At 42.2% G+C, this 17,738-nt stretch overlaps 3 protein-coding genes across 3 annotated transcripts in view; 1 reads left to right on the top strand and 2 right to left on the bottom strand.

Annotated features, from left to right (window-relative positions):
• The window catches only part of POC1B (POC1 centriolar protein B), a 113,543-nt gene extending 106,648 nt beyond the window's left edge, over window positions 1-6,895 (bottom strand). Inside the window, 2 exon segments of the mRNA XM_017865567.1 lie at window positions 4,254-4,338; window positions 5,017-6,895. Of these exon segments, the coding sequence (XP_017721056.1) occupies window positions 4,254-4,338; window positions 5,017-5,031 (100 nt within the window). The 5' untranslated portion in view covers window positions 5,032-6,895.
• On the bottom strand, window positions 11-3,944 carry GALNT4 (polypeptide N-acetylgalactosaminyltransferase 4). Its single transcript, XM_017865566.1, has one exon. The coding sequence runs from the start codon at window positions 3,687-3,689 to the stop codon at window positions 1,953-1,955; it is 1,737 nt and encodes a 578-aa protein (XP_017721055.1). The 5' UTR covers window positions 3,690-3,944; the 3' UTR covers window positions 11-1,952.
• Window positions 3,692-17,738, top strand: part of LOC108524454 (uncharacterized) — a 72,342-nt gene continuing 58,295 nt past the window's right edge. Inside the window, exon 1 of the mRNA XM_017865565.1 lies at window positions 3,692-3,773. The gene's annotated coding sequence lies outside the window, so the exon portion shown is untranslated. The remainder of the gene's footprint in view (window positions 3,774-17,738) is intronic.

The raw sequence follows: 17,738 nt of genomic DNA, 5'->3' as shown, positions 1-17,738 counted from the left end.
GTACTAATTGAGATTTAATTCTAAATTCATCCTGTGATTTCTGGATATAATATTGGTATAAAACCAGTAAAAATACTTTAAAAAAAAAAGTGTTTACTCCCCAAATAATTTAGTTTTGGAAATATTTATATTCTTAGTCAAAATATTACTTTTAGAGTCTAAAGGTTTTAAAAACAAAATTGGTTCAACAATTATCAAAATGAAACGACTATAAACACTGACTAAAACTTCTTAACCCACAGAAGTAAACCACTTCAGGTGAGTTCCGCTCACTTAATTCTTTTTTTTTTTTTTTTTTTGAGACAGAGTCTCACTGTTGCCCAGGCTAGAGTGCAGTGGCACAATCTCGGCTCACTGCAAACTCCGCCTCCCAGGTTCACGCCATTCTCCTGCCTCAGCCTCCCCAGTAGCTGGGACTACAGGTGCCCACCACCACGCCCGGCTATTTTCTGTATTTTAGTAGAGACGGGGTTTCACCGTGTTAGCCAGGATGGTCTCGATCTCCTGACCTCGTGATCCGCCCACCTCGGCCTCCCCAAGTGCTGGGATTACAGGTGTCAGCCACTGCGCCCGGCCTCAGCTCACTTAATTTTTAAAACCCATTTCTCTTCTCCAGCTTCACAACTGGATTGAACATTGCTCAACTGCTCAATAACATTACCTATGTCAAAAGTGAAAAGATAAAAAGTATTGTAAAGATTGCACAGTGAGTGAATCTGGGAAGAATATACTGTATAATCAACATTTCAGAGCTGAAAGGGATACTTAAGATCCAATCCAGCACCCACATTTCACAGATGAGAAAACCAAGCCCAAACACATCAAATAACTTGACCAAAGTCACATTCCTCAGCTGAGCCATTCATTCATTCAGTCATTCATTCACCCACTTACTGAAAGGGGCACCTAAGTGCCAGGCTTGGTGCTAGGAGACGGAAAGCAGCATTCGCAACTGCCAAGGCAGTCTTTTTTCCTTGCATTTTAAAGATAAATTCTTAAATTTCCTGATCAGCAGAATTCGTAGGAGAGTTCCACAGCCTTGGCAGAACCTAGCCCACTTTCAGTTTCACACATTTTAATAAACATAGTTGGGTTTAACTTCAGAGAGGCCTCAATTGTGTTTACTTTAAATGATTAAGCATTAACAAAGGGAGGCATAGTATTCGGAATGAGTCCCTTTCTAGTACATTCATAACTTAAGGAAGTGCAATCAGAAAATGCCCTGCACACACAAACACGTTCACAGAGAGGACAGCTTACAAATCAGAGGAATTTGAGGTATTAATATATAGATCAGTGAAGTCCAATAGCTCAAGTTTACAAAGTATGGAATGCAAATATCTCCCCATTTCATCTAGATATGGGTACGTCTGCATGTTAAAAAGGCCTCCAAACTCACACTCAAACAAATGCCCTTTTCCAATTACACGTATCTCTAAAACCAGGCCTTTTGCATTAAGCTCAATTTTCTTTCTGATTAGAAAAAAGAAGTTAAAAATAAAATCTAAAATTTAATGTGCTGGCTGAAAAAGAAATTCAAATTCTATGTAATGAAAATAGCAATAGCTCCAACTGCACATTCGTGAGTTTTGTTACAAAATGGGATGCGCGGTGAACTTACCCATCAACATAAATCATACCTCATTTTACTTGGACCTTTACATTCTTTAATATTAAGTCTGGCACTTAAATGTTTTGTGTGTTTCAATTCACAGTCAACTTCTTTTAAGAAGAGACCATATTGACAAAGCTCTTATATAAAACAACCCATATAAGTAAGGCACTGTGAAATATTAAACAGCAGCACTCAAATGAACCCCAGCTTTCCAGTGCTCCACAGATGACTGCTAGGTGGCTTTTGATAAAACAAAACACAATCTTCACTGAAGCCCTTAAGGCTCTTTGACTTTCTTGACGCTATTGTCAGCTCATGACGAAAGTGCTGTTGTGCTCTATTTCTCAAAACTCCAAATTTGATTTTTATCTAGAGCATCACAAGTTCTCATCTGTACATCAGGTCGGCCCTCCGGTGTCCGATAAGCACTAAGACACAGTCCTGAGTGTGGGTGAAAAATAGTTCCATCTTCTTTAAAATGCCAAATAATGTTTGCTGGTACAGGGAACCCATCTTTGGGACAATTTTGCATTCCCACATAATTTTTTTGCTCAGGAACCTCTGCACATAACTCTGTCACAGAATTAAACCTTATTTCTTTGTTTGAAGTATATTCAAAGAATTGATTGCCTCCTTGACCATGGCATCCAAACAGTGAAAGGTTAGCACCTGTGGGGTTGTTGTCAGGAGAATTATAATCTAAACATTCAGAAGAGATCCCTCTACTGCGAATAGCCCCATGCCAGCCTGGCCTATCCTCTGGAACATGTAAATTAGGAAACACGTTTTTCAAATACCAGTCAAAGCTCTTGCATCTCAGCCGCTCTCGTAGTAATTTTCTTTCAGAAATATCACCATAAGCTTCTTTCCTTGCTGGAGGGTTTCTATTGTAGAAGTGCTCTTTGTACTCATCCATCCAAACTTCTGCTGCCCGAGCAGTATTCTGCAGGAAATTGGGGCGAGCATACGGTGCCCGCTTGGGGAACACATGGCCCACGTGGGAACACGGGTGGATCTCCAATTTGCCACCACACTGCCACACCCTAAAAGACAGCTCAAGGTTTTCACCTCCCCACACTTCCATTCCTGTGTCATATGTTCCAAGGTACTGAAAATATTTCTTGCTGACAGCAAACAGTCCTCCAGCCATGGTGGGTGATCTGATGGGGTCAATTCTTGATATCCGCCTGTCCCTTTCGTGTTTGGGGACAGAATGCCACTGAAATGTTAAACGCCAGTCAAACCCACCAATCATGGGCTCCCCTGTCTGCATATAGAATTCAAAAGTATTCCAATCAATTGTGTCTATAACAGGACACACAATTGCTGTTTCATCTCTCCCAATCCTTTCCAAAAGCGGTTCCAGCCAACCGGAATTACACTCACAGTGACAATCCAGGAAAGTGAGGACGTCCCCAGTGGCAAAAGTGGCCCCAATCAGACGGGCCCTAACCAGCCCCTCTCGCTTATTGGTCCTAATCAAGCGTACTCTATCAAGATTGCTGATGTAAGTTTCAAGTTGAGTCTTCAAATAAACTCTGTCACTCAAGTCATCCACCAAGATGATCTCTTTCAAAAGGACTGCAGGAGAAGTTTCTAAAACACTGTGAATAGTACGGAGCAAAGTCGACCAGGCTTCATTATAGAAAGCAATGATAACAGAGGTGGTAGGAAGTGTCCTATAGTTGAACTTCTGGGACTTACACTCATACATTCTTTTATCCTCTATGTGTCGATGCAGGGAAATTCTGTCACTGAGGTAAATATTGATGGCATATCTCTCAATGAGTTCTTCTTGCTGCTTCAGCTCACCCTCGTTGAGTTGGAGTTTGCTGGCTTTCCCCCACTCCCCAGGTGCATGGGAATCTGCAGGGGGCTTCTTATAAAGCGGTCGAGACAAATCCTCTGTATTTTTCTGGAGGTCTGAGAGCCTTCTTGACCCCAGCTCCCTGGCACGGCCGGCTCCTGCGGAGGCATGCAAAGTGGAGACCAAGAGCTCCACGAAGATATAGGCCACTGTTAAAAACGCCAGCAGCAGGCAGCTCTTGCCTGCCCAAGTCCACCTCACCGCCATCCGGATTCTCAGGGCTGGGGCGCAGACGCAGCCACCCAGCCACCACGCAGGGGAAGGGCGGCGGAACCCACAGCTCGAGCTCAGGTACTTCCCAGCAGGTTCTTCCTTTCATGCAGGCGCTGGGCTTCTTTCCAGCCACCTGGGCTTTCCAGGGGTCACCTGAGCCCTCTCGGTCCTCGACCTCCGGCACAGCCCAACTCCTTTCTCCCCACTTCCTCCTGCTCGGCTCACAACTTTTCACAAACTCTCCAGCCAACACCCCACCCTTCCCGGGCCGAGGACAAACCCCTCCCCTTCCCACTCACTCCTCCTGGTGGTTAGTTTGCGAAAGTCGTCCGCCAGGCCTAGACTGCTGGATAGGAGACTCTTGGCCGGGCCGGGGGCCGGGATGGCCGAGGGGGCCCCAGCTGCGCCCCGCCGCGCTGGGCCCTCGTCTCCGGGTGCTCTCAACCTCCATACAGGCCCCTAGCCGTTCTCCTAGGGACTTTGCCCGGACAGGAGGAAAGGTTTCCGGCCCGTGGAGCTTTTGTCTCATTACAAAAGCAAAACAAGAATAAGACTTACCGAGTTGCTTGCCGTTGGGGCTGAAGTCCAAGGAGGCGATTGCAGCTTTGTGGCCTTTGAAATAACGCTCCAGAACGGGGTCCTCCTGGAAAGGAAAGTTGTCAAGTTTTGAAAGCCGCCGCAGACCTCGAATTCTGGGGGCCGGGATCGACGCTGCCACTCCGCCGGAGTCCGGCCTGGGAATGGCCACCCAGGCGGCGGCTTCGCTGGGCGGCGGGGCCGGGCAGCAGCCCACCCACGGGCGCGGCGCCCAGTCGGGCTACAGGGAGACGCCGGCACCAGCTCTCCCCGCAGGGCCCGCAAAACGCTCTGTTCGCGCTCCCCAGAGTCCAGCGCATCGTAGGAACCGCGGCCCCTTTGACATGCACGTTCCCGGGCCCCGCCCGCTGGCACAGGGCAGGCAGGTGCTAGGATGCGCCTCGGCTTTGGTACTTTTTTTTTTTTTTTTTAATACTTCCCAGGTGATTCTGACGTAGGCGCTCCACGGAAACCCTCCAAGAATTCTGGGGGCCGTGGGACCGCCCGGCTCAGTCCGGAGCTCCGGAACTCGGGGAACAGCGCCCGGGAGCTGGGTCTGGTTTCCGCACTCCGTCCGCCCGGGTGGCAGAGTGAGATACGGACGCCCCGGGACGAGGGGCTCAGGACCTGGCTGCGGACACCTGCCTCCATCTCCCGCCAGGTGCGGGTTCGGCCCGGACCTGGCTCCGCAGCCGCGGGACAGGCTCCAGGGAGGGATCCCCCCGCACTTCCAACCCGTTCTTACCGTGGCTGAGGCCATCGGGGGGAGTGGTCCGCCCCAGGCTCCTGCGGGTGGGGGAACCCGGGGAGGGGAGGGGAGGGGATGGGGCAGGAGAGGGGACCGTGCGGCTCCCGGAACCGTCTGCCCAGAGCGGCAGCGCCTCCCGGTCACTACAACAACGGCGGCCCAGTCAAACCCCGCGCTCCAGGCATGGCTAGCCGAGCCCCGAGACACCGCCAACCCTGTAAAGAGCGGACGGGAGGGATGCTCCGGTTCAGCTGTGGCTACACACCAAAGCCATGTTTACTAACACTCGCGTTCCCTGTGGTTTGACGTCAGGAAGTGGGGTAGTAACCAGGACGGGAATAAGAGCGATGAATGGGAGTTGTGAGCCTGTGATCGATGCAATCAGAGTTCTATTACGTTTTAAAGAGACAGCACCCGTGACGTTTAAGGTGATCCCCTACCGCTTATTTTGTTGACGTAAAGCTTTGAAGTGGGGCAGCTTGCTAGTTATTAATATACTAAAAGGAACTAAATCCCCGGAGGGCGGATTTGAATTTATTTAGCCACTGTTTTCCATACAGTGCCCTGCGGGATATTGATATAGATGCTGGATGTGCGTGATGAATGAAATGAGTGAATGAATGAATAAATGTCGTGCATGCACTTAATAATGTTCTGCGATATGTTTCCAATCTCATTTGCTGATTTGCGTATACCTTAGAGCACTAAACTTACACAGCTGGATACTTAAAGTCTTTAGGAAGACTTGGAAACATGGTTTTGGTTTGTTGTTTTTTTGTTGTTGTTGTTGTTGTTATGAGACCACCTTTCTACAGCAGACTTTGTCACACATAGTATCATTTGTGCTTCAGTCAAACAATGTAGTTGGTAGAATTACAAAATGTTTTCAATGTTTCCAAGTTATAAACTTGATTCCTAGATATTGTTCTTAGAGGTCACACAGAGGCAGTTCTTCTAATTCCAAGTCCATATACTTTTTTTTTCTTTAACCCTGCCTCAAAGTGTGTTCTGAGCTGAAAAATACATATAGTGTAAAGATCCTTAGCTACATCAAAAGGCATAATAGAGCACAGCTGGTAAGATATGTGTTTTATGCAAATGAAAGGTATGCTACACACCTTCATTACAGATTCCCTAGTTGTCTAGTGATTGAGTTTAATTTTATTGAATATGGTACTTAACTAAACAGGTAGGCTTTAGATTACAGTGTTAGTTAATTTAAGTACACACTTGTTAAATATCTGTTGTATGTTTGGCCTTGAGGGACACAATGATGACTAAGATATTTCCCCTGCCTTCAAGAACTCAGCAATCTAGGGTTGATGAGTCTCATGCTTTAGCATTTCTAATGTTGATTTGGGGGCCCCATTTCCAGAGATGCTGAATCAACATATACAAGGTGGGATCCAGGGCCCTTCTGATGTAACAAGCTCCATAGATGATTACTAGGGGAGTCTCGGCTGTCTATGTTGAGAAACACTGCATTAGTCTAGGAGATGATATGTTAAGAGTGTTGATACCAGCAACTTGTCAGCAAACTGTTGCAGGACTCTTAGTTTTGCTATATATTCCCAGTTTAGGCTTGACTTATTTTAAAAGCCTGACAAATATATTTAAAAAATGTTTTAAAATAATGCTGGATACTGGTGGGAATGTAAAATGATGTAGCTCTGTTAAAAAAATTTTCAGTTCCTCAAAAAGTTAAACCTAAAATTACCTTATAATCCAGCAATCTCACTGCTAGGTATATCCCATAAGTATTGAAAGCAGAGACTCCAACAGATGCCAGTGTTCAAAGTAAGCATTATTTACAATAGCCAAAAAGTGGATACAATCCAAGTATCCAACAGATGAATGGATAAACAAAATGTGTGTGATATATACATATAAGGAAATATTATCCTGCCATAAAAAGAAATGAAATTCTGATACAGGCTACAACATGGATGAACCTTGAAAACATTTTGCTAAATGAATAAGCCAAACACAAAGGAGCATGTTGTATGATTCCACTCATATGAGGTACCTAGAATAGGTGAATTCGTAAGGACAGAAAGTAGAATAGAGGTTACTAGGGCTGGGGGTTAGGGAGACTGGGGAGTTACTGCTTAATGGGTGCAGAGTTTCTGTTTGGGATGACGAAGTTCTGGAAATAGATAGTGGTGATGTTTGCACAACATTGTGAATGTACTTAATGCCTGTGAATTGTACACCTAAAAATGGGTAAAGTGGTAAATTTCATTACAGGTTTTTTACCACAATAATAAAATAATAATACCAGAAGCTGAAGAGTAATCAGGACCTCAGGATTACTCATAGCCATGTTGTATCTAATATTGGGCAGAGCAGAAGCAGAAAAAGGAAGAAGTTGGAGATTTAGAAACTAGCTCATAAGAAAAAACAGTATAGATTTTATTTAACTGTTTTAGTAAAAGTTTAGTTTTACTTTTTTTCTCAATTATCAAGAAACACGTTTTAAATTTAAAAGATGGGAGGGAAACTACCTATTACTCCTATCACCTAACATTTATCTTAAAAAATTTGTCACCTACTGATATGGTTTGGATTTGTGTCCCCACCGAAATCTCATGTAGGATTGTAATCCCCAGTGTTGGAAGAGGGGCCTGGTGGGAGGTGATTGGATCACGGGGTGGATTTCCCCCTTGGTGTTCTGAGTGAGTTATCATGAGGTCTGGTTGTTTAAAAGTGTGTAGCACTTCCCCCTTTGCTCTTTTCCTCCTGCTCCAGCCATGTAGGATGTGCCTGCTTCCCCTTTGCCTTTCACCATGATTGTAAGTTTCCTGAGGCCTCCCCAGCTATACTTCCTGTACAGCCTGCAGAACCATGAACCAATTAAACCTCTTTGCTTTGTAAATTACCTGGTCTCAGGTAGTTCTTTATAGCAACATGAGAATGGACTAATATACCTACCTATGTTTTCACTACATGCTAGGACTTTTCTAAGTACCTTACAGATTTTGACATTTAGTAATCATAACAATCTTATTAGAGATGTGCTATTATTACCATTTCCATTTTATAGATGAGTAAATTGATATGCAGAGACATTAAGTTACTTGCCCAAGGCACACTGCTAGCTAGGAAGTGGCAGAGTTGAGATTTTTAGACACTCGTAATCTGCCTCCAGAATCCACTCTCTTAATCACTGTCATGACTTTTGTGTGATTGCAAGTGTATTATAAATGTATAAAACATTGCATTTTTGCCAAGATTTTAATAGTAAGTTTTACAAAATGAAAGTAATATCTCCTTTATTTTCATTCCACTGTCCTCACTTATTACTCTAAACTGCCCTTCCCATTGTTCTTTTCCACAGTTGATTTTGTTCTTTTCTGCTTTTCTTCACCTTTGCAAATAGTGAAAGCTCAGAGGTAGAAATTTGGAAATGTGATCTAAGTTGGGGGAATATTTTCTAACCTCAAGCCTAATTCCACTTGCTACAATGATTATTTAGACCTCTCTGGATTGCAACCTAATCATATATATGGGTGGGAGCCACAAGCAGGATCAGTATTTAAAAACCTACAAGGTTTTACTGCAGGCCAGGTAGGACAAACCAGCCTCTAATTAGCCCTTCTTTTCCAGTTCCCCCCAAACAGAAATTGAATTTATTTACTTGGGCATTATAAAGAGTTGTTTTTATTTTAGCACTGGTTCTTCCTTGGTCTTCAAATTTGGAAATTCAGCGTAGTACAAAAGTGCCATCTACTGTTCACCTTACTATATAGCACTTGGAGTGAACATACTTTGAGCCTGTTTACAGGCAGTGGAACTCCCTTATTGATACACTTCCTTCAAAGTATAGGAGAGCACATGGAAAAGTACAAGATGGGTTTGAATCAATAATGCATTGCATTTTTGAAAACTGCATGATTCATTTAAGTCAACATTCAGTCTCCAAGTCCTATCAACTACATCTTCAACATATATATATATATGATGGGCTGCCTAGACTGGCCTTGAACTCCTGAGCTCAAGTGATCCTCCTGTAGCAGCCTCCCAGGTAGCTGGGATTATAGGCATGCTCCTCACCATATGTTTTATCTTCCTATCTTTCTGTCCAATGGCTCCTGTCACTCCACAGACCCTGCCTTCTGCCTTCTAGAATATTTCAGTAACACCAACTTGCTTTCTAACTTCAAAATTTCTCCCCTCCACCTGTCCACCCTGCATTTACCAACAAATAACATAAGATTCACCGGGGTAGCTTGCTAAAAGTAAAGATTTTTAGGCCTCGCCCCAGAGGTTTTGATTTAGAAGGTCTAGTGTGAATACTAGAAATCTGTTTTCAAACAAGCTTTCTATGTGATTATAATATGCATCAACATTTGGGAACCACTGGCATATCGTGCCATAGATCTTCTTTAAAATGCATTTTAAGTTCACTTTTAAATGCCTCAAACCAAGTCCTATTTTATATCTAACCACTCATCTCCCCTGGGCCAGTCCTTAAGCCATTGCAGTTAACTACACACGTCCACCCTTTGGAGCCTTTGCTAGAGCTGTTTCTGTACTCGTGAATGCCTGTGCTACTCTCTTGCTCCAACTTATACACAAAGAAATGTGTCTCAGGACTTGGGAAGATATGTTTATGTAAAATCCTCTTTCTCTGAACCTATTTCTCCTTATAAAAATACAACTTACTATTTTTCCTTTGGGTCCTGATGGTATGCAACTTAGAGTTCTACTTAGCACTATTTTATGTTGCTGTATTTACATCCACATTATGTTTATGTGTCTACCAGCACTTACCATAGTGAAAGGTCAGTAAAGATAAGAACTGTGTTCTACTCATTTTAGTATCACTCTATAAACACCACAATCTGTAACACATAGTAGAGGCACAATAAATATTTTCTGCATTGATTGAAAGCTGACATTGTGGCTGGTCAGCTCTATATTTACTGAAAAAGTCTACAAAATAAATAGAAAACATGATCATTGTCCTCCAATAGTTTAAAGTATTTTATAATTTTATCGATACACTCTATTTGTACATTATGGGGTACATGTGAAATTTTGTTGCATGCATGGAATGTATAATGGTCAATTCAGGGCATTTAGGGTATCCATCACCTGAGGATTTATCATTTCTATATGTCAGGTACATTTCAAATTGTCTTTTCTAGCCATTTTAGTACAGTGCATTATTGTTGTCTATAGTCACCTGATTCTGCTATCAAATATTAGAACTTATTTCTTCTATGTAACTGTATGATTGTACCTGTTAACCAACCTCTCTTCATTTCCCCCCTCCCACCCACACATCCTTCCCATTCTCTGGGAAAAAGAGAATCTACCATTCCACTCTCTATCTTCATGTGATCAACTTTTTTAGCTCTCAGATATGAATGAGAACATGTAATGTTTATCTTCCTGTGCCTGGCTTATTTCACTTAACATAGTGTTCTCCAGTTTTATTCATGTTCTTGCAAATTACATGATTTCATTCTTTTTCATTGTTGAATAGTATTCCATTATATATATACACACACACACACATATATATATATAATACATATATCACATTTTCTGTATCCATTCATCCATTGATGGGGATGCTTAGGTCAAACAGCTTAGAATCTAAATAGGGAAATAGGACTCACCACATGAAACAATCAGTGAAAGTTATGTGAAGCAGTAGGTCAATCATAACCATGGGAATGTAAAAATTATCTATATAATAACCATATTATTGTATTTCAATAGTGTCAAATGTACTTAAGACATTTGATTGGTCTTTGGAAATGTTTTTGTATCAGGAAAGACTTACAGGGGAAGAAGGACTTCAATTGTGATTTTTTAAAGTGGTAGAATTAGTGGGTTAATGGTTGCCAGAGACTGGGGGAGGAAGGAATGGGGAGGGATTACGATGAAAATGTTCTGGAATTAGTGGTGGTAGGTTTACAACTTGAAAGTACTAAAGACTACTGATTTTTACATTTAAAGCCACTAGATCAATGGTTCTCAAACTTTAGCGGGCATCAGAATCATCCAAAGGACTTGTTATAATGCAGATTCTACTCCAGAGCTTCTGTTTCAGTCTGTCTGGAATGGAGTGCAATAATTTACATTTATAGTAAATACAGGTTCCTAGGTGTGATGCTTATGCTGCCAATGAACCATCCTGTAACAATCAGCAGAGTAAACAAAAAGGTAGTAAGGAGAAACACAGAAAGTAGAATGGGCTGGGCGCGGTGGCTCACATGGTGGCTCCCAGCACTTTGGGAGGCCGAGGTGGGCGAATCACCTGAGGTCAGGAGTTCGAGATCAGCCTGGCCAACATGACGAAACCCTATCTCTACTAAAAATACAAATATTAGCTGGGCGCAGTAGTGGGCACCTGTAATCGCAGCTAGTCAGGAGGCTGAGGCAGGAGAATCGCTTGACCCCGGGAAGCAGAGGTTGCAGTGAGCGGAGATCATGCCATTGCACTCCAGCCTGGGTGACAGAGCGAGACTCCATCTCAAAAAAAAAAAAAAAAAAAAAAAAAAAAAAAAAAAAAAAAAGGAAAGTAGAATGTTGTTTACCATTTGCCAGGGGCTGCGGGGGAATTATTGTTCAATAGGTGTGTGGAGTTTCAGTTTGTGAAACTGAAAAAGTTCTGGAGGTGGACGGTGGTGATGGTTACAAAACAATGTGAATATACGTCATATCATTGAACTATACACACTTATAAATGGTTAAATGGTAAATGTTATGTGTATGTTATTTCAATGAAGAAAATAGGGGTAAAGTGTTGAAAGAATGCACATTAGTAAAGGCATCACAGTCATGGGATGAACTTCAGTACAGTGGAAGCCTGGTTCCTTACAAGACCGTACTGGTACTTGGCTCAGGGGTTGGGGATCCCTGTCCAAGACCACTCTATTTGCTGTGGCTCTGCCTTCCAGTCATTTTCTATCCCATTATTGTATTTTACTTTCTTCATAGCCCTTGCTAGTTCCTCTGCCATGGATGCTCTTCCCCTAAATGGAAGGCACTGCAAGAATTGATAGATTCTGGCATTATTGCAGTAGCAGCAGTAGAAACATAAAGAGATATTTGTTTGGGTATGGCGTAATTAAAATGAGCAGGGAAAGGGGGGGCAGGAAAAAAAAAAAAACACTTAGATGCTGTCCTTGGTCCTGAACCAACAGTACCTGGCGAATGGCTATCTTACATATTCTAAGAATCTGGTAACTTATCTTCTAGGGCTTAGACTTTCATTTTACCTTTTACCAAAAAAAAAAAAAAAAATGCAGTAGCTTTTAGTGTCTCCAAAAAATGTCAAATCATGGTAATAATTTACAATTTACCTAGCCAATTCCTTTTATTTTGACAGTTGTAATAGGTTTCTACTTACTTTTCCCACTAGAAAGAAAAGAGGGTACATTCCCCCATTCCCTTTCCATCTCAATCCTAAGATTATGCATTTGAAGGTCAGTTTATGTGAAGCATCACTCAGACCTTCCAAGTGACTATGATGAGAGAGATGAGGGCAAGATGGAATTGATGATGGCTAGCAGGTATTGACTAAGATGTTACTCCTCAAAGAGGCTTCCCAGAGTCCCCAACCTTTTTAGCACCAGGGATCAGTTTCATGGAAGACGATTTTACCATAGACAGGGGAATGGAGGTGAGGGATGGTTTCAGGATAAAACTGTTCCAGCTCCGATCATCAGGCATTAGATTCTCATAAGGAGCACACAACCTAGATCCCTGCATGTGCATTTCACAATAGGGTTCATGCTTCTATGAGAATCTAACACCTCTGCTGATCTGACAGGAGGCAGAGCTCAGGCCGTAATGCTGCCTTCCTCGCCTGCTGCTCACCTCCTGCTGTCCAGCCTCGTTCCTAATAGGCTACGGACCAGTACCGGGTACATGGCCCAGGGGTTGGGGATCCCTGTCCTAGACCACTCTATTTGCTGTGGCTCTGCCTTCCAGTCATTTTCTATCCCATTACTGTGTTATACTTTTTTCACAACCCTTGCTAGTTCCTCTGCCATGAATGCTTTTCTCCCAAATCTTTTCAAGACTCACTTCTTTCACTTCACTTAGTTCTTACCACATTTTCAAAATAAGCCCTTCCTTTCATTCTCTGTAACATTAAACTTTCATTTTTCTTCAAACACATATTCCTCCCAGCTAAAAAAGGGCAAAAGATTTGATAGACATTTCACCAAAAAAGTATATAAATAGCCAATAAGCACATGAAAAGATGCCCAACATCATTAGGCAATAAGGGAAATATAAATCAACATCACAAAACCTACTTCACACCCACTGTAATAGCTATAATCAAATAGCCAGATAATAGCAAGTGTTGGTGAGGATGTAAAGGAATGGAAACTCTCTTAAGTTGCTGGTGGGAATGTAAAATTGTATAGCTGCTTTATACCCAGGAAATGGAATTGCTGAGCCCTATGGTAATTCTTTTGACTTCATGAATTTGGGAGTTCCTTTAAAAGTTAAATATAGGGTTACCCTATCAGTCAACAATTCCACTCCTAGGTAGGTATCCATGATAATTGAATACATATGTCCACACAAAATCGCAGACACAAATGTTCATAGCAGCATTACTCACAATAGCCAAAAGGGGAAACAATCCAAATGTCTATCAACTGATTAATAGGTAAATAAAATGTGCTGCATCTATACACATTTATATGCCTGGCAAATAAAAGGAATGAAGTACTGATTCATGCTACAGTGTGGATGAAACTTGAAAACACTATGCTAAGTAAAGAAGCCAGACACAATGTATGATTCCATCCATGTAAAATGTTCAGAATAGCCAAATACATAGCAACAGAATATGGATTGTTTGCCAGGGACTGGCATCTTGTTGGGGTGATGAAATATTCTGGAATTAGATAGTGGTGACAGTTCTGCAACTTGATAAATGTACTAATAAACCACTGATTTTTATACTTAAAAAGATATTTTTTCTTTAAAAAAGCAAGCATAAACAACCACTTATCTCTCCCTGAAATATACATTCTCTATGAATAATCCCCATGAGAACGAGGGCAAAACCCGCAGAGGGAGTATGTCAGAACCACTTGTGGGACCATCACCAGGATATAAACTCCGTGAGGGCAGAGACATTCTCTTGTTAATCCACCATATGTCAGAACAATGACTGGCACATAGTAGGCACCCAATAAAATGTTGTGACTTAATGAGGGAATAAAAGAGGAAGAGATAAAATCTGTGTGAAATAGATAATTTTTTAAAATCTTAAAAGTCTTCACTGTGTATTACAATAGAGTTGTGATTTTAGTAGAAAGAAACCAGATTCTTTTAAAGATTGGTTCTTCTATCTAAAAAGAAAATTCCAAATCTGAACAATTTCTAACATAATATATGAATATATTTTAAACTTGGCCACCCTACGGTTTCTTCTCAGTTATAAAAACTACTGTAGTTTACTCCATTTTGTGATTTTTTTTTTTTTTTTTTTTTTGGAGACAGTCTTGCTCTGTCACCAAGCTGGAGTGCAGTGGTGTGATTTTGGCTCACTGCAACCTCCACCTCCCGGGTTCAAGCTATTCTCTGCCTCAGCCTCCGAAGTAGCTGGGGCTACAGGTGCACATCACCACACCCAGCCAGTTTTTGTATTTTTTAGTAGAGACAGGGTTTCACCATGTTCACCAGGATGGTCTCGATCTCTTGACCTCGTGATCCTCCGGCCTCAGCCTCCCAAAGTGTTGGAATTTCAGGCATGAGCCACCGTGCCCGGCCCTCCATTTAGTGATCTTATACAGAGCCATTTTCATTGTATTTATATTATTGAAAAAACAGCTTTTATTCTATAACCTTGTAACCTTGCTCACTAATTGGTGGCTCACTGACTGAAACAAGTCCACTGATATGTTTTGTTTGGTCATTAATGTGTTCAAACATTCTTTAAAATTTAAACTCCCATAGGTGAGCCAAATATTCCATTTGACTCAGTACACTTCCTTCTGTTATTTTTGTACATGGTCTGATTCACAGGCCTAAATGATCTCCCTGGCCCTTTGCATCAGTCACAAAGGCCTAAGTTATGCTGCTGAAACAACCCCGAAATCTCAGTGGCTTAAAACAAGGAAGCCTTCTATTTTCTGCTCACATTATTTTGGCATCAGAAGTCAACTAAGGGCTCAACTCTCAGGTCCTTGTTATCCTCACTTCAGGACATAGGCTGTCAGCAAAGCCACTATCAGAAACATTACTGGTGACTGGCAGCTGGAAAAGAGAGCAGATGATTCCTACGATGGCTTTCTAAGATTTCCTTGACCAAGGAAAGTCACATATCTGGTAGAGAAATATAATTCTCCCGCACGAAGAAAGTTGTGGAAAGTTATACAGTCTAACACTTGGAGGAATTTGGATTGAATATTGAATGCAGTTCATGCCTTTTAATAACTTGGCAATATCAAGACCTTTCTACGTGAAAATTAAGAAATGTGTGTCAGTTTTCAGGCATTTTATGCCTCAACACACGTGAAGGTTCATGCACTCAGAGCTTTGATTCTCAGTTGAGGCCACACACCCCTGGATGAAGCGAGTGATGGGTCATAATCTTTATTTTATTTTGGGGATAGAGATTGAAGGCAGAAAACATAGGTTTGAGGGTTTTTTTTAAATTTATTTTTATTTTTAAGTTATTTTAGAAATGGAGTCTTACTATGTTGGCCAGGCTGGAGTGCAGTGTCTGTCCACAGGTGCTGTCATAGCACGTTGTGGCCTTGAACTTCTGGGCTCAAGTGATCCCCCCACTTCAGCCTCTGGTGTAGCTCGGACTACAGACACGAACCACCATGCCCAGCTTGAGATTTTATTCTATTTTTAAATAAAGGCCCCACAGGTGATTCTGGCATACTGCTCCAAGATGTTGTGTCCTCATTCTCACAAGGATTACTGATTTAGAGACTCACAGCTTTCTGAGAATGCACATATTCAGATAAATAACTAAAGATCAGAATGAAAACATTACAACCCAGACATCAATGATCAGTAAAGGATTCAGCTATGCTGTTAGTGAAAAAGTTAAGTACTAGCACGTTTTCAAGTTAAGATGAATAAGTAATTGAGAAAAGAGAGTAGACTGGAAATTTCTATTAATTTCCATAAAATAAGTGACATTCATTTTAGAATTTAGCACCACAGAGGTAATGTAGATATTGTTACCATCTCCTGCCTGACAGATAGTGTTTATTGCAAGTTAGAGCTATATCCCTCCATCTCCTGACCTTCCTAAGGGTTAGGTAAACACTCTTATCAAAAGAGGGAGAAGGGACACAGGTCAGAGGGCGGTATTGTGGTGTCTTTGCTTCTCCAGCCTTACAGACCTAGTCTGAGTCTCATGGAGAGAAAGGACTCAGGAAGCAGCGGAAGCAGCTGGATTTTAAATTGAGCCTGGTGAGACAGTTGGGCACAGGCTGCTATGCTTGTGTAACCTGGAGGCAAAGTAGGAAACAGACTGGCAGAGGATTCATCCTCCTAGGTCTGCATAGACCAGAGCATGGTGTGGACACAGTGAAGACTGCAAAGACTTTACCTTGCTGGATTGTGGTGAACTACCCAATTCAACAGAGTAATTTAAACTAATGATTCTCAACCAGGGACAAGTTTTCCCACATGGGACATTTGGCAATATCTAGAGACACTTATGGTTATCACAACTAAGAGTGTAGGTGTTACTGGCATCTGGTGGATAGAGATCAGGGATGCTGCTAAGCATCCTACAATGCACAGAACAGCCTCCACAACAAAGAATCAACTGCAAACGTCAATAATGCTGAAATGAGAAACCCATATTTAAATTAAAGCACTTAGTATACTGCCTGGCATTTGTTAAATGCTTAATAAATGTTGATTCACCATGGGTTGATCTCCTGGTGTCCATAAGGTTTTAAATAATTGTCAGTACCCTAAAATGAACCATATATAGTATACCAAGATTTTTCCATTACAATATGTACTTTTAAAATCACTTTTTTTTTTTTTTTTGGAGACGGAGTCTCGCTCTGTCGCCCGGCTGGAGTGCAGTGGCCGGATCTCAGCTCACTGCAAGCTCCGCCTCCCGGGTTTACGCCATTCTCCTGCCTCAGCCTCCCGAGTAGCTGGGACTACAGGCGCCAGCCACCTCGTCCGGCTAGCTTTTGTATTTTTTTTTTTAGTAGAGACGGGGTTTCACCATGTTAGCCAGGATAGTCTCGAACTCCTGACCTCGTGATCCGCCCGTCTCGGCCTCCCAAAGTGCTGGGATTACAGGCTTGAGCCACCGCGCCCGGCCTAAAAATCACTTTTTAAATTTCTTGAATTGGTACGAGATGTAATAATTGATGTATTTTCCCCTAAGAAGCTGTTATCAAATCATGGTGCGTATCAGTTGATGGCATCTTAAAGTCCTGAAAAAGGGCCAGGAGCTGTGGCTCATATCTGGAATCCCAGCACTTTGGGAAGCTGAGGCAGGCCTCACTTGAGGCCAGGAATTCAAGACTAGGCTGGCCAATGCGGCAAAACCCCATCTCTACTAAAAATACAAAAAAATTAATCAGGCATGGTGGCGTGCACCTGTAGTCCCAGCTACTCAGGAGGCTGAGGCATGAGAATCAATTGAACCCAGGAGGTGGAGGTTGCAGTGAGCTGAGATGGTGAGATGGTGCCACTGCACTCCACCTTAGGTGACAGAGTGAGATTCTGTAAAAAAAAAAAAAAAA

The sequence above is a fragment of the Rhinopithecus bieti genome, unplaced genomic scaffold (assembly GCF_001698545.2).
Source record: "Rhinopithecus bieti isolate Rb0 unplaced genomic scaffold, ASM169854v2 scaffold_82361, whole genome shotgun sequence".
Classification (NCBI taxonomy): Eukaryota; Metazoa; Chordata; class Mammalia; order Primates; family Cercopithecidae; genus Rhinopithecus; species Rhinopithecus bieti.
Note: the sequence above shows the minus strand (reverse complement) of the source record. Positions and strands in the feature narration are given on the sequence as shown.

Coding starts and splice junctions, on each gene's coding strand:
- GALNT4 (XM_017865566.1), bottom strand. CDS start 3,689: ATGGCGGTGAGGTGGACTTGGGCAGGCAAGAGCTGCCTGCTGCTGGCG.